General features: G+C 49.1%; 1 protein-coding gene and 1 pseudogene across 1 annotated transcript in view; both read left to right on the plus strand.

Moving 5' to 3' along the window:
* Window positions 1–20,669, plus strand: part of Irak2 (interleukin 1 receptor associated kinase 2) — a 57,762-nt gene that overhangs the window by 27,856 nt on the left and 9,237 nt on the right. The window contains exons 3-10 of the mRNA XM_052174564.1: window positions 103–243; window positions 4,691–4,788; window positions 7,630–7,830; window positions 7,918–7,982; window positions 10,324–10,438; window positions 11,836–11,945; window positions 13,977–14,172; window positions 19,006–19,068. Of these exons, the coding sequence (XP_052030524.1) occupies window positions 103–243; window positions 4,691–4,788; window positions 7,630–7,830; window positions 7,918–7,982; window positions 10,324–10,438; window positions 11,836–11,945; window positions 13,977–14,172; window positions 19,006–19,068 (989 nt within the window). The remainder of the gene's footprint in view (window positions 1–102; window positions 244–4,690; window positions 4,789–7,629; window positions 7,831–7,917; window positions 7,983–10,323; window positions 10,439–11,835; window positions 11,946–13,976; window positions 14,173–19,005; window positions 19,069–20,669) is intronic.
* On the plus strand, window positions 11,266–11,622 carry LOC127679056 (10 kDa heat shock protein, mitochondrial-like; annotated as a pseudogene).

The raw sequence follows: 20,669 nt of genomic DNA on the forward strand, positions 1-20,669 counted from the left end.
TGCTGGAGGCAGGGTGGGACCTCAAGTCTCTGACTTCCAGACCTGCTTCTTCATAGCTTCCTGGTCATGGAAAGTAACACCGTCTTCTATATCTTGTTCCAGGGAAGCCAGTTTCTGAGAGCACAACTCCTCTCCCAACCTTCCCAGAGGCTGTGAAGCCAGGGCCTGTGGCTTCTAGAAGAAACCTCAAGGATGAACAGGAGAAGGGCCAGCCTGAGAAACCACGCTCCGTTCTGGACACAGGTGCTCCCCTTCTCTTCCTCCTCCTCTTCTGAGTTTTAGATTTATTCTTTTTTATTATGTGTACGGGTGCTTTGCCTGACTATGCATATGGACCCCTTGCGTACAGTGTCCGTGGTGGTGAAAGAGGCCATTAGATTCCCTGGGATTCCCTAGGGAAGCTGGTGTATCACTATGTGGGGGCTAGGATCAAACCCAGGTCCTCAAGAGGAGCCAGTGCTCTTAAAATTGTTGAGCATCTTTTCAGATCCATGGGTATTATTTTCTCTTTTGGGGGGCATAGTGTGTGTGTGTGTGTTTGTGTGTGTGTGTGTGTGTACACGTGTACATCAAAGCACACTGTACAGTGAGTTAGCAAAGGGGAAATATCTGGGTGTGGTGGTGTGTGTGTGTATGCAATCCCATCTATGTGAGTATCTGAGGCAGGATCTTGATTTCAACTCTGTTCTGGGCTATATAACTGGGTGGCTATATTCTGACTTTACTCAGGAAGCTGAGGTCAGGACCCCTGTGGCCCATGGCAGAAAGTTTGTTTGGTGTGCACAGGGCCTGGCTTCAATCCTCAACACCCAAAACTCCCAGACCCCAAATCTGTCATGTAGTGGCCTTTGCCGCTTTGTGGGTTCTTCTTCCTGCCCTTTCTTCCCCGCTCCCCTCCATCACTAGATAGGAGAGAAAGAAGGACAGAGGGGGGAGAGCCATGAATCTAATTCCTTCTCTCTTTGAACATGATTACTAACAGAGACCAACCCTCCTGAATAACCAACAGCCACCACCACCCCACTCAGGACTAGCATTTATATACCTTTTGAAAAATTCCCAGAATTCCAAACACCACACAATTGCAGAAACTATCTGCAGCAGGCAAAACCACGCTCATGCACGAGGCGAATCATAGTCAGCTGCGGCCACACAGCCCGGTATCCTCACACCTGGGATTAAACCAAAAAAATATGTTTCTGTGGTTTTGGGTTTTTTTTTTTTTTTTTTTGGATTTGGTTTTTCTGAGACAGGGTTTTTCTGTGTAGCCCTGGCTGTCCTGGAACTCACTTTGTAGACCAGGCTGGCCTCAAACTCAGAAATCTGCCTGCCTCTGCCTCCCAGAGTGCTGGGATTACAGGCGTGGGCCACCACCGCACAGCTATTTCTGTGTTTTTTAAAGAAACCAAAATTCCAGAATTCTCACTACAGTGTTAAGCTTATAAATACCATTTTTGGAGTGGGGGGGGGGAGCTAAGGATGAAACCCTGGGCTTTAGAGGCTTTCGAGATAAGTGCTTTACCACTGAGCCACTCCCCCTCCCATCATTTTCAACAAAAGGAAAAATAAGGATTTGACCAAGGTGATTTAAATCATGGGATTCGATCACTCCTGCCTCCCCCACACGACATGCTCTGCTGTCCCAGAGCCTTGCAGAGTGCATTATATGTGTGTTCAGTATCTCACGCTCAGGCCAGAGCTTAGGGACAGTCTGCCAGATGACAAGGGGACACCTAGCAATAGGTACTGCGGGGCTCACTTCTCATCTCCTGTAGCCTCATGCAGCTCACTGAGGAGCCTGAAGCCAGCCAGTCCTGCATGGAGAAGCCACTGTTGGGGCTTGGGCCCGAGGCTGAGCCACTGGTGCTTAAATTCCCTCTCAGCCTCATTTCTGAGTTCCTCCATCTGTAAATGGGTAAGAACATGGCCCATTGCATCCTATTGCAGAGAATCAGTCACCCTAGCTGGGCAGAAGCAGAGGCAGGGGGATGAATGCAAATTCCAGGCCAACACAGTTTCTTATAGGAGTCTCTGCAAATACCAGAGCTGGAAACCATATGGATCTGTGTGAGGGAATAAAGAAAGCCAGTTAAAAATAACTCAGCAACCAGTAGAAAGGTGTGCAAAACAGCTGTCCATGGAATCCACAGCTAGGCGGGAAAATCGGTTTGCTTCCCTCAGCTGTTTCTTACTTTCCTGCTATATAGTAATAAAAATGTCATCCCTTCCCATACAAGAAGCGGCTTTTTTTTTTTTTACAGACGCAAAGGCAGATGTAACCACCTCCCCTGCAGGCCACTAGGATCTCTCAGACATTCCAGAGCAACAGGTCCGAGGCCCTTACCGGATGCCTGGCTCCATATTACATTTCTTTAGTCATCACAGGGCATGTGTGTGAATGAATGGTCGCTCAGGTCTGAGTGCTTGGAAGATATGAATAGCACAGGTCATTTCTGGGCAGGCAACACCACAGGGCCATCAGGGCAGGGCTGGCTGTCACATCCTCACAGATTCTAGCCGGGCAGTGGGGGTACATGTGCTTCAATCTCAGCACTCGGGAGGCAGAGGCAGAGGCAGGCCGGTCTACAGAATGAGTTCCAGGACAGCCAGGGCTACACAGAAAAATCCTGTCTCAAAAGAGAAACAGAAAGAAAGAAAGAAAGAAAGAAAGAAAGAAACAAACAAACAAACAAACAAACAAACAAACAAAGAAACAAAGAAAGAAACAAAGAAAAGAAGAGGAAGGAAAGGAAGGAAGGAAGGAAGGAAGGAAGGAAGGAAGGAAGGAAGGGGGAAAGAAAAAGAGAGACAGACAGAGACAGAGAAAGGATTCTATAGCTTAAGGGGCTGGGGAGAATCTAGTGTGGTATAAGTCACACCTGCAGTCAGACTGTGAGCACAAAGACCTTGCGCCCTCTGCGGTTTCTATATCCAGTTCCAAAACCAGGGTTGCATAATGAGACCCCATCTCAAACAAGGAAGAGGAGGAAAGGTGTGCGTGGGGGGAGGGGGCAGCAGTTAACTCTAGGCCAAGGACTATTTCCTTTAACTAAAGATATTGAAGGAAGGGGGAAAATGTGCTGACCTGTGAACCCCAATTCCTGACAGGTCTTCAGACCTGTGTCAAGCTGCTGTTCCTTTGCGAAAGGGAGAAAGATAATGAGGGGATGTGGGGGAGGAGTGGGGAGGTGCCCGGCCTCGGCCTCTGTGCTTTCACCATTGCCTGCCCTGGGGAGCTGGTGTGCTCTGTCCCTGCAGTCACACTGGGCCTGTCCCTGCAGTCCCTCCCACAGAAGAGGAAGTTACTCTTCTATTTTTGTAGTCGAAACAGGAGGAGTTATTCTTTCCATCGATTACTGAGGCCATTCAGCCCTGGGAAAGCCCCAGATTCCAGGCTCGTGTGCTGTCCAGGGAAGCTGCCGTTTGAGGACATTTTTTTATTTTAGAGGAAAAGTCTGGGCACTTGGAGGGTCGTATTTTGGGGACTTTTATGTAGAGATGAATGGGTCCTGCAGTGAATGAACCCGTGCAGTGCTCGGCAGGCAGGAAGTTACACACTAGGCCCTCTGTGATCCACCATGGCAACAGTGTATGTAGTGTGTGCAGTGTTTGTGGTTTGTGTGTGTGTGTGTGTGTTATGGTGTAGGGGGTGTGTTTGTGTGATACATGGAGTTTGGTGTGGTTTATGGGTGTGTGTGTGGTATGTGCTATAGTATGTGTAGTTTCTTATCAAAAATCTGCAGTGTCCAGACAGACAAAGAAAGCAGCTCCCTGAAGGCTCTGCGCAGCTGTCCAGGCTGCAGGCATGGTCCATGGTCACTTCATCGGCTGTGCTGCTCTGCCTTGCCCGGTCATCCGGGGAAGCCTCAGACAATTCTTTGAAGACGTTTAAACATGGAAAATCCTGGCCAGGTGGTGGCACAAGCCTTTAATCCCAGCTCTTGGGAGGCAAAGGCAGCCTGGTCTACAGAGAACTCCGGGCTAGCCAGAGCTACACAGAGAAACCCTGTCTCAAAAATCAAAACCAAAACCAGCAACAAACCAACCAACCCACAAGAGTAGACTGGTCATGCTGCCACTGGCCAGCTTCAGTGATGACCGGACTTCTGCTGACCCAGTGGCCATTGAGGGTTCCAGGACTCCTGCAGGGTACCAGGGTCTATGGATACTCAAGTCCCTTCTGCAAAGTAGCATGATAGGTGCTTGAGTCACCCTGGTTACTGGTACCCTCAGGATGGAGGTGCTAACTACCCCACACCTGGGTACTTACTGAGTGAGTGCTGAGCCTCCCGCCCCCTCCCTCAGTACCCTTAATTTCCCCAGTGCTTCAGGCCAACCCAGGAGGAATGCTTGGGTGGCCCCTTCTGCTCCTGTTCTTACTTTTCCCTGTGCCTCTGGGAGTGCTTGGCGAACGGCATCTGCTGTGGAATCACAGTGGAGGTTTCTCTGTGTGGGACAGCATAGAGGCATCCCCCACCGTGTGACCTGGGCTGCTCAGGACACCTCACACTTCCTGGTCTCCTCCCATCATTCAAGAGGACAAATTGCACCTGTTGCAAGATGTCACCAGGCTTAAGTGTTGTCGGCTGTCATATGGTAACAGGAGGTGACAGCATTGACTGAGGGAGAAGGTGGCTTCGGGATGAGTCCCAGGTGGAGCGTTGTTGACCCTGTCTGTCGTCCTTTGCAGGGTCCACCATGGCTGGGACCCAGTCACACCAGCATCCATGCGAGGAGGATTCCCCTTGTTCCCTGAAAACTGACACACCCGACTCTCCCCAGTCTAAGGTAACCCCGCCCTTTGCTTCTATCCCAGCTGTGTCTTGGCTCGTGGTCCTCTCAGAAACAGTTTCTTCATTCCCTGAGCCTAGTGTGGGGCTGGGGGGGACAAGGGACCCATGATGTCTCTCACTAATCAGCGAAATGAGGAGGGGTGTGTGCAACACTGAGTTTGCAGGTCTTGGTGGGTTGTATTTGGCCCAGGCCAGGATTCGTGTTTGCCACATTGGTGATTGAACCCAGGGCCCTCTGAATTTAATCACTGAACCATAACTACGCACCACCACCCCCTTTAAGTTGTTTGTTGTGTTGTGTTTTGTTTTTTTGTTTTGTTTGTTTTTTGTTGTTTTTTTGAGACAGGGTTTCTCTCTGCCCTGGCTGTCCTGGAACTCACTCTGTAGACCAGGCTGGCCTTGAACTCAAAAATCCACCTGCCTCTGTCTCCCAAGTGCTGAGATTAAAGGCCTGCGCCACCACTGCCCAGCTTGTTTTGTTTCTGGGCAAACTTTTACTAAGGGTCACAGACAGGCTTTGAACTCATTATCCCCATGTCTCAGCCTCTAGAGGAACAGCTGGGAGCCTTCACCATGAAGCCCAGTAGGACCTTTGTTTTCAATGGCCCCGTGTAAGCAAGACCAGAGCTAGTACCACCTACGTGGGCAGTTACAGGAACTGCCCCGCCCTCCCCACTTTCTTGTCAAAGATGAGCAACAGTCAGAGTGGTCCTGCACTTTGACTTGGGTTCCAGAATGTTCTTTGACTTTACTCCTGTGGGAACTTTCACCCTCACTTCCTAATGCTCCCAGACACTGTTGTGCCTATATTGGTAATCAGCTGACTATAATTCACACTGGGTTAGAAACGAAAGCATCAGTTTGAGGTACAGCTCAGTGGTACAGTCCTGGGTCCTACCCCAGGCAAGGGGTGAGGAGTGGGGGTGGGAAGAAATAGCTTTTTACTCTTTTTGAGACAGGGTTCCATGTAGCCCAGGCTGACTTCAAACTTGCTGTGTAACTGAAGATAACCTTGAACTACTGGCCCCACCTCCCAAATTCTTGTATACCGGGCATGTGTCAACTCACTCAGTTTATATGAGCTAAGGGTGGAACTTAAGGCCTGTGCAGGTCAGGTGAGCACTCCATCAACTGAGACAAGATCTCAGTACGTAGCTCAGTTTGGATTTGAATTTGTGAATCCTCTGACCTTTGAGTCCCACATGCTGTGGTCATGGGCATGTACGAGCATGCCCAGCCTTTTCTTCTAATTTGAAAGGATAAAGCCAGGAGTGGTGGTCCCTGCCTTTAATCCCAGCACTTGGGAGGCAGAGGTGGGCAGTTCTGGATGAGTTAGAGGCTAGTGTGGTGTACACAATGAGTTCGAGACCAACCAGAGTGACATAGTAAAACCCTGGTTTTGGTTTTTTTTGTGTGTGTGTGTGTGATTTTGTGTTTTAAAGATATCAAAAGTTTTTACGTTCTTGAGAAGTTGAGGGTTTGAGCTTGTCCCTGGGGGAGAAAGGAGCAGCTCGTGGGCTAGTTAATAAATATCTTCTGTAACATAATCATGTTCAGGGATGGTTGAATCATTAACGACCTTTAGGGCCAGCAGTCAGAGGACAGGCAGGCAGGTTGAGGTCAGCCTGGTCTACAGTGTGTGCGCCAGGCCAGCCAGGGGCACACAGGGAAACTGTCTCCAAAAAAAAAAAAAAAAAAAAAAAGCTTCAGGGCCTGGAGAGATGGCTCAGCAGTTAAGAACACTGGCTGTTCTTCCAGAGGTCCTGACTTCTAGCAACTTACCTGGTGGCTCACCGCCATTTAGAATGCGGTCTTATGCCCTCTTCTGGTTCAAAGGTGTAAGTGCAGCTAGAGCATTCAAATCTTTAAAAAAATATTTATAAAAAAGTTTCTATTAACATTTGTTTTTGGGCTGGAGAGATGGCTCAGCGGTTAAGAGCACTGACTGTTCTTCTGAAGGTCCTGAGTTCAAATCCCAGCAACCACATGGTGGCTCACAACCATACATGATGAGATCTGATGTCTGAAGACAGCTACAGTATATTTATATGTAATAAATAAATTAAAAAAAAAACATTGCTGGGCGGTGGTGGCACACACCTGTAATCCCAGCACTCTGGGAGGCAGAGGCAGGCGGATTTCTGAGTTCAAGGCCAGCCTGGTCTACAGAGTGAGTTCCAGGACAGTCAGGGCTATACAGAGAAATCCTGTCTCGAAAAAACCAAATCCAAAAAAAAAAAAAAACCCATTTATTTTATTTTTTTACATAATCTTTAATTGTTATTCTACATTTATTTATTTTGTATGTATGTATGTATATATATGTGAGGGCACATGTGTGCTGTAGCACATGTGTGAAATTAGAGGACAACTTTCAGGAATTTATTATGAATGACCTGGGGATTGAACTCGGTTGCCAGGGTTCTCGAGAGCCTTTACCTAGTGAGCCATCTTGCCGTCCCCATTCTCATTTCGATAAGCCAATCCTAGTGGGTCTAACTGGAAGGAGACACATTCATCTTTAATTGCCTGTTTTTTTTCCGAGAATAGCTTCCTAGAACTATTTCCTAGAACGATTTAATAAGGGTTTATGCAACTTCAAAAATGTCGATTTCTGTGCGCCTGTGCATGGAAGGAGAGTTATAGAAACTGGACTTCTGAGTATAGTCTTCTGTACGTGCCATCTCCAAAGCCCTGCTTAGAGAACTATGATTATTTGGACTTTGATACCACTTGTAACAAAGAAGGGAAAGCCCCTTGGCATTTCAGGGACCCCTGGGGGACAGGGACGGCCAGCGTTCGTGGTCATCACCCACTCTTCTCTCTAAATCCCCAGTGCTGCAGCATTTCCACGTCCATCCCCAAGCAGGAAAAGCTTTTGAGTTTGCCTGAAGACAGACTTTCCTGGAGTGAAGCAGATGTCACCCAAGCAACTGAGGACTTTGACCAAAGCCACCGAATCAGCGAGGGGACCTTTGCCGATATCTACCTGGGACAAAGGAACGGTGTGGCCTTTGCCTTCAAGAAACTCAGGGAGGTGAGGAGAGGGTGTCTGCAGGGAGCGAGCCGGGAAGCCTGGGGCTGAGGCTGGGTGGGTCTTCAGGAGATGTGTATTTTCCCACAGGTGGCCGGCTCGAGTCCAGGGTCCATGGACAGATTCCTACAGGCGGAGATGCAGCTCTGCCTCAGGTAAGTTTCCTGTGCAGAGAGCCCCTGGCCTCATGGTGACGGCAGGCAGTACTTCCTGTGTGCAAGGCAAGCAGTTAGCATCGCCATTATTGTTCTGGGCCGTTTTCTGTTGCTGTCATGGTGTGTCACAGAGAGGGCAGTTTTTAAAGCATGTTTGTTTATGTTGTGGTTTTAGGGGCTGGGAAGTCAGAGGACATCCATTGAGTCTGCATGTAGCCTGGTACTACAGCAGCGGGCATCACACAGTGAGACTGGGGGTCTTTCCTCTTGTACAGCCCTAGCCCATGACCTCACCTAACCCTAATTACTCCTAAGTACCCTGCCTCCAAATACTTCTGACTATAAATCTGGGGGTTCAGTTTCCAACACACAAACTCTGGGGCACATGCTCAGGTCATAACATACACAAGCTCATTCCAGCGTCACCAGAATGTTGCCACATAGATCCCAGGGCCACACACAGTTGTATAGGTGTATAAGTTGGGGCCCAGAGAGGCTCAGTGTTGCTAGCAAGTGGCAGGGCCAGAGTGTGAGTCTTCATGGACTGGATCCAGGGTCTGTGCTCTTCTTATGTAACAAAAATTGGAATTCTCAAGAAACCTTGGCTCTTTCCAGCTCCTCCATCCATATATGAAGAAAGGGATCTTTCCTATCCCATTTTGAAGCAGGCAAACAGACTGGTGGTCTGGTGGCAAGGCCATCTCAACACTAGACACCCACAGAACTACACCTGCCTCTGTGTGTGTTTATATAGCCCAATATTGAAGAATAGTTTATTTTATTTTATTTTTGAGACAAGGTTTCTCTGTGTATCCCTGCCTGTCCTGGAGCTTGCCCTGTAGACCAACCAGGCTGGCCTTAAACTTACAGAGATCCATCTGCCTCTGCTTTCCTAGAGCTGGGATTAAAGGTGTGAGCCACTACACTTGGCTTATTTTATTTTTTGAGACTAGGTTTTGCTATGTAGCCTGGTTGGCTTGAAACTCTCTATGTAGACCAGGCTGGCCTCAAACTCACAGAGATCCATCTGCTTCTGCCTGCTAAGTGCTGGATTAAAGGTGTGTGCCACTACAGTTGGCCCGGTTTTTATTATATTTTTAAGATGTTGAAATAAATCTAAAGAAGGATAGCTCATGGTCCATGAAGGCAAGATGGCATAAAATAAAGTTTGATGGTATGCGGCTGTGTTTTCCAGTGTTCCCAGTGCCTATGGCTCCTTCTGGGCAGAGCACACGCACTTGCTATAGGCTACAGTCTGTGGAGAACACGTGTTTTCTAACTCACTCTTTATTCTAAAAGCCGGCTGTGAGGATGGAGATGTAGCCAAGCATGGATAAGGCCCTGGGTTCCAGTCCCAGCCACTCCCCGACCTTCTGCCCCCCAAAGACTACAGGTGTAAAGAAATAAAGCCTTCTGAAGTTACCCTCCAATCTGTTCACTGCTGGGAGGCAGGCTCTTGTCACCCCTTGAGATGCTGAGGCAGGAGGCTGCACACGAAAGGCTTCCCACCCCAGAGCTGAGAGGGGCTTGGGAGAGAAGAGGACAGTTGGGGACTGAGACATGTCCTGGCTTTGTCACCAAACCTAGCTAGTTTGTTATTTCTGAGTGCCTTCTCCATAGGAAATAACACGCATGAGTGTCACCGTGTAGATGCTCATTTAATGGAGACCAGGCATGTAGTTTGTGCCCTTGCTTCAGCTCTGTGCTCTCATAGGCTCGGGGTTCACTCCTCCATTTATTAATAGCCCAGGCTATGCCAGGTTAGAGGGAGTGCTCACTTGAAGCCAGGTAGCTCCTGCCTCACCATGCATGCAGTACGGACAGTCATGCAAATGGCTAGTGAATGAGACAGGTGTGAAGTAGGCCACGGGTAGGCAGCACGAGGCCATCTGTAGTTGCCTGGGTTGTAGTTGTGAGGTAGCCTGGGCTGTGACCTCAAGAAGGGGATGGAAAATTGTGTGTAACAGTGCGTGGTGATTCGTGAGGCAAGAGGTTTCTGGGAGGCAGAAGAGAAGAGTCCTTTCCCAGGTAGACATGTGGACGGTTCACATGTGGAACATGAGATGTGGCCAGAATCATGAGGAAAGCCAAGAGGAGAAAGGTGACTCAGACAGTGGGAGTCCCCTCTGACTGACCCTGAGGCATGTGTGGTGGCCTCTAGCAGGTTCTTCATCCTTCAGCCTGTTTCTAGAAGTGGGTTGGGGATGGTGCCGGACTGCACAGCAGGGAAATAGGGTGGGGCCAGCGGGGACCATCTGGGAGGTGGTCTGAGCTTGGAAGGGAGGGTCTACCCTTGGCTCTTGCTCTTTGATGCTTGACTCTACACTTGTGCTGGGTTCAGATGCTGCCACCCCAACGTCCTACCTCTGCTGGGTTTCTGCACTGGAAGACAGTTCCACAGCCTCATCTATCCCTACATGGCAAATGGCTCTCTGCAGGACAGACTCTGGGCTCAGGTAAGCCAGTGGCTGTGGTCACAGGACGGAACAGATAGCTCTTGCCTAGGGATTAAATTAAGGACTTCAAAGAGTGCAAACTTTTTGGCGGGGGGTGGGGGTGGGGTGGGGTGGGATTTGAATTTTTCGAGACAGGGTTTCTCTGTGTAGCCCTGGCTGTCCTGGAACTCACTCTGTAGACCAGGCTGGCCTTGAACTCAGAAATCCACCTGCCTCTGCCTCCCAGAGTGCTAGGATTACTGCTGCCACCACTGTCACCACCACCACCACCACCACCACCACCACCCACCACCGGGCTGCAAACCTTTTTGAAAGCTCATAAAAGCTTTAATACAATGTATTAATTAATTTGATACAATGTATTAATCAATGTATCCTTTATTTCATTTTATTTTTATTTATGATGAATTTTTTTTTGGTGTGTATGGGGGAAGTAGACAGGTTAGCCTCAAGCTTGCTTTGTTCTATGGCAGACAGTGACCTTGAGGCTCTGGCCCTCCTGTCTTTACTTCCTGAGTGCTATGAGTACAAACATGTGCTACCATGCCTGGTCTGTGCAGTGCTGGGGAATAAAGTGTAGGACCCGGATAGTAGCAGACAGTTTAACTCAACTCCAGCCCCAGCTGCCCTCCTTCTCATCTTCACAGTGCTAAGATCAAATCTAGGGCTTTACACAAACAGGGCAAGTAAGTGCCCCACCACCAAGCCAACCCCCAGCCCCACAAGTCCATTTTATACCTAAGGAAACAGAAGCTGAGAGGCTTCAAGCATCTTCCCAAAGTCACACAGGGCAGGCAGAGTCCAGAGCTGCAGCGGTGGCACGAGTCATGGCTGGATAAGCTTTTAGGAAGTTTCTTCCGCTCTTTGACAGAGTGTTGGTTGAAAGGAGTGCCGCCGAAACAGTAACCAAAGGTAGCTTTATGCTTCCAGAAAAGTCTCAAGGAAAAGTATTGCAAGCAACGGTCGCAGCTGTTCTTCTCCCAGAATATGGAGGCACCAAAGCAGTTCTAGGCGACAAGGATTATTTCTTATTTAGAGATAGTGACATCCTTGGAAACTATGTCGACTGAAATCACTGTTGAAATGGTGTCACATGAAGCTGCCCATTCCACTGACGTTCTGAACTATTTCATCCTGTAAATAATTTCCATGCCTCCCTTTAATAATAAACATGATGCCTAAACTGACAAAAAAAAAAAAAAAGTCACGCAGTACATGTGTGTCTGATCTTGGACTGTCGAGTAGCTCTGTTTGATACAAATAATAGCATCTCAAGGTAGTAGATCACACTGACTGAGCCCTGCGACCAAGGATGGATTTAGAGGAGTCCAAGAACGGGCTATAAGACTTTAGAGTGGTTCAGGAGTGACCCTTTTTATTCCTTCTCCTTCTCTTAGGGCGACTCAGACACGCTGCCCTGGCCGCAGCGGGCCAGCATCTGCTCAGGGCTTCTTCTGGCTGTGGAACACCTGCACAGCCTGGACATCATACACAGCAACGTTAAGAGGTGAGAGGGCAGGCCGGAGAGATGGCTCAGCGGTTAAGAGCACATCTGCTCTTCCAGAGGTCCCGAGTTCAGTTTCCAGCAACCACATGGTGACTCACAGCCATCTGCAATGGGGTCTGAAGTGGTGTGTCTGAAGAGAGCAACGGGGAATACATAAAATAAAAATGATCTTTAAAAAAAAAAAAGAGGTGAGGGGACAGGATGAGCTGGGCCTGATACCCAGGCCTGGCTTTGAGAACGAGGCTAGCTTCTGGTCCGTTTGTCTGTCTGTCTGTCTGTCTGTCTCTCCACTCCCTACCCCCTCTTTTCCTCTACCTCCCCTCCCTTGGGGACCTGAACTCTCTCTTCAGGTTCTCAAAATCCAGTATTTCTGAGGTGTGCTCTCTGCTCGCGCCCAGTATGTGAAGCTGTCTCTCACTTGGTCTGTGACCTTTCTGGGTTAGTTTCCCTGCAGGCCACAGCACCCTAAACATTTGACCATCTGCTCTGGAGTGAGCCAGCCTGCACTCCATCTGGGAGCTGAGCTCCCCGTTTAAACTTTTCCTCAGCACCCACCTTACCTGTCTGTTAGTGATGGCTGTGTCTTGTCAGGGAGGCTTCCTCTCCCCATCATCTTAGTGTCAGATTTCAAAGAGAAAGAGAACTGGCCTCGTGGGAGGGATTCCAAGAGCCCAAGGCATTCAGCGGGACCAGCTCCACGGCCATGGGTCTTGCGGTCGCTCGAGGTTCCCTCCTGCGGTACATGCCAACTCACAGCCTCTCCTCTTTCCTCTCCTGACTTACATGGGATTGCACCAACATGCTGGCCGTGCGCTGCCCTCAAGCTGCACTCTGACTCATTTTCAGTGTCTTGCTTTCCTCCCACACAAATCCTCACCCCTAAGACTGGATGGTTTCATGGCTCCCAGTTCCTCCTGTGCTTCCCCACTTCTTTGATCGGGGAGTCACCTCCCCATGTTGCAAGGTTTCACAGTTTGTTGTTATTTCTTCACCTGCACTGAAGCGGCCTGCTCCCACTCACTCAGATACTAATAGTAAATACTGGAGTTGCTGGCTATTATAAAAAGAATTTTAACCTTTTTTTTTCCCCTTTGGTTTATTGAGACAAAGTCTTGCTGTAGAGCAGAACAGACCTCTAACTTACCAGTGTAGGCCAGGCTGACCTGAAGCTCACTGTGTGGCCTACACTGGCCTCAAATTTCCAGCAGCCCTCAGTTTCCTGAGTGCTGGCGATTATAGGCCACCTGGTAGCTTCTTTTTCAACCACTACTGCTTGGTGGGCCAGTGAGATGGCTCAGGGGGTAAAGAAGGCTTTCTGTCAATCCAGATGGTCTAAGTTTGCTCCCTTGGATCTAAATGATGGACGGAGAGGGCCAAGTGCTGCAAAACTTTCCACTGAGCTCGCCTGGCAAGAGGTGACTTGCATGCGTCCTCCCCACAGACACATGCAAGAGAACGAAATACTGCTAAGGCTAGTCCTAGACATGAAGCCTGCCTGGCTTTTGGTTCCTACCTCCTCCCCTCAGGAATTCGCTCTCTGAGTTAACTCCCTCCAGTTATGACTAGATCGAAGTATGTTTTCACTTCTCCTTTTAAAAGGTTAAAAAATGTTCCCCTTCCCTACAACCCGAGCAAACCGAGTTATAAAGGACACCAGTGTTTGGATTTGCCCGGGTGAGGCCGGAGCTTGTTGTGGGAACAGTTTTGGAAGAGTCTAGGCCAGTCTGAGCAGTGGGCTTGACCTGCTGGCCAGAGCTAGCATCTGTGGGGAGTGGAAGTCTGCATCTCCTGAATACTCCTGGGGCAACTAGGCTAATTTTCAATTCCGTTTCCATTTAATGGAGTGAGTAGGTTTCCAAGGCCCTGTCCGTGTATGACTGGCTGCTTCACGATGAGTGTCTTCTGTGACCACTTCCCCTCCACCATTAGCAGGGCTGACGTTGCCCAATGCTAAATTGTTTGGCCAATGTGTCTCCATGGCAACCTTTTCTTCCCAGAATTCAAAGGTTCTCTTCACTTGCTTTCCCACAGTGCCAACGTTTTGCTGGACCAGCATCTTAACCCCAAGCTGGCTCATCCAGGAGCTCACCCGTGTCCCAACAATAAAAAGACCAAATACACCGTGATGAAGACTCACCTGTTCCAGGCCTCGGCTGCATATCTGCCTGAAAACTTCATCCGGGTGGGACAGCTGACCAAGCAAGTGGACATCTTCAGCTGTGGAATTGTAAGCGTTTCCTTTTCTGCCCACAGTCTGTCTGTCTGTCAGCACAGGTGTGGGCTATCTGTCTGTCAGCACAGGGCCTGCCTAGAGCTGTAGCAGAGGCCGCTGGACTGTGGCCTACAGGCCAGATCCGAGACAGAGGCAGCTTTTAAAATCATTTATGTCACTTGCTCTTAGTTTTGGGGTGTGCAATATGTGTGGGGTGTGCGTTGGGGGGGTAGTTGAGGCGACATGCTTAGGTAGTATCGACCTCCTTTGGGATAGGCTCTCTCATTGGCCTGAAGCTCACCAGTTAGGCTAGACTGTGACCAGTGAACCCCAAGGATCCTCCTGTCTCTGTCTCTCCGGATTACAAGCACATACCCATAACGCCTGCCCTTTTTTATGGGATCTCAGGATCTGAGCTCAAGTCCTTAGGTTCACAAGGTGACTATTCACTGACAGACTTATGTCTCTAGTTTGCTTCAATTTCCTCCACCCCCACCCCCCATTTTTGGTGCTGTAGATAATACCCTGGTCCTCAGACATACTAGACATGTGTTCTACCACTGAGTTGTTCTTTCCACATTTTTGTGATGAAGTGTCACTGGGTACCTGTGGTCCAGCCTAGCCACCAACTATAATCCTGCCTCAGCCTTTTGAGTACTGGAACTGTAGCTGCGTGCCCCCAGGCCTAGCTTCCACGGTCTATTTTGTATGGCTTCAAAGTTACAAGTGATTTTCATGGTTAAAAAAGGTTTACATAACTGGGCATGGGGGGGGGGTACATGTCTGTAATCCCAGCACTTGGAAAGTCAAGGCATGAAGATTGATTGCTTTTAGTTCAGGATAGCTTGGGCTACATAGTGAGTTCTAGGTCAACTTGACCTTGTCTCAGAAACTCTTAAAAATTGGTAAACAGGTATATCCGGAAACTGTATATGGTTGGTGGTTCTGTGAGCTGCAGATGTTATCTCTCGACTTCCTGACTCCTGTCCACACTGTTGGCCTGCCACCTATCCATTTCTCTGTCCTGCTTGTCATCATTCTCCCGTCAGTGACCATCCACTTCTCCTGCACACTCCCTGTCTCAGGACCAGGGGCCCGGTGCTCAGGGCGTACTGAAAAGCGTTGTTGGTCTGAGCCTGCTAGTCTGCTCAGTTCATCTTTAGGACACGCTGACTCCTGTTGATGTCTGCACGACTGATGTGTTAAAAGGACTGAGAGGAGCAAGGAGCAATCGGTTTAGAAGATACTGTCCAGTGAAGCCAAGCGGGCTTTTCATTACAGACTTAATAGGGTGCTGACCCTCCGACCTGGTTGTCGTGAGCCCACCAGAGAAGGTTACTCAATCCTCCCCATCCCCACTTGACAGCAGAGCCTTGTTTTCTTGCTGTGTCTGTCTGACGCGGTGTTCCTCAGCGTTGGGAAATGCGACAACGTGAGAAGCACAGCTTGCTGCCTGCAGACGAACTCAAACTGTGCGCTCAGGGCTTTGCATCCGCCCTCCTCTCCATCTTAAACTCTGCTCTTCCTCTCTGTGACCACATCTGCCTCTGAAGCCCTCACCGGGCTGTTGGATTCCATAGCTGCCTGCAGCTATTACGAAGTGGGTTTCTGGAACAGAAGCTGAGGGATGGATAGGGAAGGGGCGAAAAGAAAAATGGCCAAGACAATATTCACAGATCAAAGCCGGAAACTTTAATGGCACCAGACCTTTTAACAGTTTGGGCAAACCCTTCCCCCCCAGACTCTGGGCTGAGTTCCGTTGGAAATTGTCTAGCTTCTCTTGGAGGTCCTCGTCTTGACTGCTCCAGCCAGCTGGGTGGGTCACCTGCTTAATTCAGGAATTCCTAGACCTGGAGGAACAATGAACTTAACCTTTACTACGAGCACTCCACCCTAGGTGGAGCTGGATCCTGGCTATCTGGGAGAAGTTAACCTTGAGTTAACTTAAGTACACACTTAGCACTCCACTCAAGGATAAAAATTCCTGCTTTAACCTTCTTCCCTATTATGTCCTAATGGCAGGTTCCTGCCCGAAGCCTGGGGTTGTCCTTGACCAAAGTCAAATTCAAACCATGTGCATGACTGCCCCAATATGGCTCTGTACACCCGGCCACCTTCTGCCCTCAACTGGACCTCTGTGTACCACACTCAGTTTCCTTCTGCCCCTGGCTGGCCACTCTGCTGGTTCCCATCCCCCCACTCCACCCCCAAAGTTCCAGTGAGTGCTCCAGTGAGGCTAAGCAGCCCTACTTAGAGAACCAGTGGGAGGCAGAGGGAGTTCCTGGGGAACCTAGGCAATTTAGAAAGACTAGCTCTCAAAACAAACAACAGAATAAAACAAAACAAAAATTAAAACAAGTCAAAACAGGCCAATAGGGCAGATCCTCTAACCACCAGGCAGTATGGCCTAGTGCAGTATAGGCACTTCTGTCATGTAACACCTGCCCACCTCATGCTTGGGCCTCAGTTTTGCCTTCTGGAAAGTGGGGTGTTAGTGGTGCTTATAGAGTAGGGGCTGGATGTGGTGGCACACGCCTTTAATGTCAATACTCAGGAGGCAGAGGCAGGTGATCTCTGTGGGTTCAAGGCCAGCTTAGTCTACGAAGAGAGTTCCAGGGCAGTCAGGGCTCTGTAGAGAGACTTGTCTCAAATAAGTAAGTAAGTAAATAAATAAATAAATTTTAAACATGGGTATTGTAGTATTAGTGTGTGTGTGCGCGCATGTTTGTGCCTATGTGTGTATACATATGTGCACGTACGTGCATGTGTGTGTGTGTGCAGGTGTGCACATGCCATACTGCATGTGGCGGTCAGAGAATAACTATCTGGAGTTGTTACCTTTCTCCAGCCACCTTGTGGGATTGAACTCAAGTATCTGGCCTGCATGCCAGTGCCTCATCTTGCCTGCTGTGTCTCAGTTTTTTTATGCCCTCTCAGTGACCCTTGTCAGAGGCTTGTTCCTTCTAGATTCACATGGCTGAGACAGAAGAGACTATCAGGTCTATCTCCTGATTTATTTTCCTCTCTTTCTCCCTTCCTGCAAGGACCTTGCTGGCCGCCCCTTTTCAACTGGCTGTGGTGTGCTCTGTGCTGCCCCCTCCTGGCCACTGCCAGCATGCTCCCTGTTACCCTAAGAGCAGGGTCACCTCAGTGCCTAACCTGTGGCTAACTGCTCTAACTTGTGGCAGGGGTGTGTGGGAGAGACTCCACACGATTGCTGTTTATCCTGTAGCATAGCTACGCCATCCCACGTGACACATGCAGACTCCAGTCCAGGTTTCATTTCCCAGTCCTGAGGCTCACTTCCTGTGCCGAGTGGCACTGGGGACCCAGGCTTCTGTGTCTGTCTCCCACTTCTGTGGTTTTTTTGTTTTGTTTTGTTTGTTTCTGTTTGTTTTTTTGAGACAGAGTTTCTTTGGGTAGCCTTGACTACCCTAGAACTCGCTCTATAGACCAGACTGGCCTCGAAAGCATAGAGATCCACCTGTCTCTGCCTCCTGAGTTCTAGAATTTAAGGTGTACACAACCGCTACCTGGCTCGCTCCTACATCTTTACACTGCCATGAATCCCGAGAAAGGCAGGCCTGCTCTTCGAGCAGGTACATTTCACAGTGTCCCACCTAGGTCATTGGCTCCGGGCTGTGTTCCTCTGTGAATGAGTGAAGTAGGGGGAAAAAATCCTGGTGGTGAGGCAAGAGAATCAGGAACTCGAGGCCACCCTCAGCTACAGAGTAACTTCAAAAGACCGTGTCTTAAAAACAAGAAAAGGGGCTGTCAAGATGGCTCCGTGGATAAAGGCGCTTGCTGCCAACCCTGACAACCTGAGTTCGATCCCTGGAACCCACACAGTGGAAGGAGAGCTCCAGCCCAGTTCCTACGAGTTGCCCTCTGACCTCTACATAAGTGCTGTGTCATGTGAATACCAACACACACACACACACACACACATAAATGTAATGATATTAACAATAATAATATCAGAAAATGTTGCGGGGGGGGGGGGGGCAGGAGGGGAGGGGGAAGAGGAATAAAAAAAAAGACCTCTGGAATGTTCCTGAGCTGGTGCCAGCAAGGCAGTGGCGATCTGCAGACCTCACACCAGTCCCAGGGCTCCTGCTAGCCTGCCAATGGACCCATGAACGTCCTGTGATCTGCCGGCCTGCCCACTTCCCAGTGTCCCCTTGGCTAACTCTCTGGTCCCTCAAGTTTATCTTGCTTCCACACAACACCCACACATCCCACGGTCTGCTAGCTCACCACCAGTAGAAGCATAACTCTTTTTTTCTTTGGCTTTTTTCAAGACAGGGTTTCTCTGTGTAGCCCTGACTGTCCTGGAACTCACTCTGTAGACCAGGCTGGCCTGGAACTCAGAAATCCGCCTGCCTCTGCCTCCCAAGTGCTGGGATTAAAGGTATGCGCCACCACTGCCCTGCTGATTCTTTTTTTTTTAAAGCATAACTCTTAATATTTAATTAGTTAGCCAATTAGATTTATGTATATTTAAAATCACAATTTACAAGATGCCAATACAGTAATTTCAGAGCCAATTGATAATGATAAAGCTTTATCCCAATATTTCTAACCTTATAAAAACTTAGCTATTTGTGACTAGTAAATGCCACACAGGTCCATGTCCAAAGCCATCTCAGTTCCTCTCCTTTCTCCTCCTGTGACGTCCTCCTCCTCCTAGCTCCTCCTCCCTTTTCCTATCCACTCACAGGCCTTCCACTGCCCTAATGTATTAGACATGGAAAATCCTCAACAAGAAAAGACGAAGCCTTTGTCATTGTCCAAATCTTTTGCTGACAGTGTGTCGATCATGCCAACTCTGTGTTTGCTCCTATCCAGGTATTAGCCGAGGTCTTCACTGGCATCCCTGCGATGGACAAGGACCGCAGTCCAGTTTACCTGGTAAGAGATCTAGTCACTTCTGGTTGGTTGGCTGGTATCCTTGGGCACAGGTTCATGTGGGCAGGGAGGGCCTTGCCCACCACATGCAAAGTTCTGAGGCCTCAGTCTGGAGCTGCCACATCTTCCCATACAGCTGCTTTAGAAGTATGGCGGCTGACACTGCCCCTGCGTGTGTGCAACTGCTAAGCCTCGTTCTCGCCTTGGTTTTCTTCTTCTTTTCTTTCTTTTCTTTTTTTGGAGCGTGTGTGTGTGTGTGGGGGGGGGGGTTGGTCTTACATTATAGTCCAGGCTGGCTTTGAATTCTTGGTCATCCTCCTGCCTCAGCCTTCCTTTGAGTTCTGGGATTACAGATTTGTGCCACACAGTCAGCTGCAGCCCTCCAAGTGAGCTTCTTCCTCTGTCTCAGCCTGCCTTCCTTTTCTTTGGTGAATCCTTGCATGTGCTAATCAAGTGGGTGATTTGTCCCACGCAGACCGCTTGCCGTTTTGTCCCGTGGTTTCACTCACAAGTGCTTCTAATTTTCCTTCAAATTTCCTGGGTCCAGGGAGTTGGCTCTTGAGCCATGCCTGGTTTGTGGTTGATGCTTCTGTCAAGAACGCTTTGTCCTAGCCTGGACACAGCCCTGACAATAGAGTCAAACTCCCCACACGCTAGTAGCAGCTTCTCTCAATGCAGGCTACAGATAAGAAATCTCTTCCCTAGAGGGTCGCAAGGGTGGGGCTCTGGGAACTGCCTCTGGATCCTTGGGGTGACTTGTCTCTCTCTGCACAAACCACACGTGCTTCAACTGTTACATGCTGATTTCCCCTTCCTCAACCTCAGTTGAGTTTCCCCAAAGATAAATAGTTAAAAGTCCATGCTTACAGAGACCCAGTGTGCACCATGCCAGCCTTAGCTGTCTTTACTTCCAGGTATTGAATCCCTGATGGCATCAGGCATGTTGTGTTCCCAGAACCTGAAACCACCTACCCACTGGCTGGGGAAACAGAGGCACAGTGGGGCTTACATTTTTATTTCTTCCTCTGAGATAAACTGATATTGCCCAGCTAGCCTTGAACTCCTAGGCTCAAACAAGAAATCCTCCTGCCTTAGCCTCCTGTGAGCAGGAGCCAAAGGCCTATGACACCATACCTGCCTAGTTTTTATTTTTTTTAATTGTTTTTAATTCTTCTTTTGCATTGCATCCCCAACTGTAGTGCCCCTTCCCTATTCCTTCCAGTCCCATCCCCCTCTTCTTCAGAATCACCCCTCCTCAATTTCCCTTGGAAAAAGAAAACAAAACAAAAAAATCCCAGCAGGCCTCCCAGGGATATCAACCGAACAAGACCATAACATGATTTAATAAGACAAGACACAAGCTGCAGTATCAAGGCTGGGTGAGGTAACCTAGTAGGAGGAAAAGGGTCCCAGAGGTAGGCACGAGAGTCAGAGATATCCCTCACTCTCACTGTTAGGAGACCCTCAAGAACTCCGAGCTACACAGGCAAAAGGTATATGCAGAGGACCCAGCTCAGACCCATGTAGGGTCCGTGATTGTTGCTTCAGTCTTAGTAAGCCCCTATGAGCCCTGCTTAGTTGTTTCTGTGGACCGTATTTTCACA

The sequence above is a fragment of the Apodemus sylvaticus genome, chromosome 2, assembly GCF_947179515.1.
Source record: "Apodemus sylvaticus chromosome 2, mApoSyl1.1, whole genome shotgun sequence".
Taxonomy (NCBI): domain Eukaryota; kingdom Metazoa; phylum Chordata; class Mammalia; order Rodentia; family Muridae; genus Apodemus; species Apodemus sylvaticus.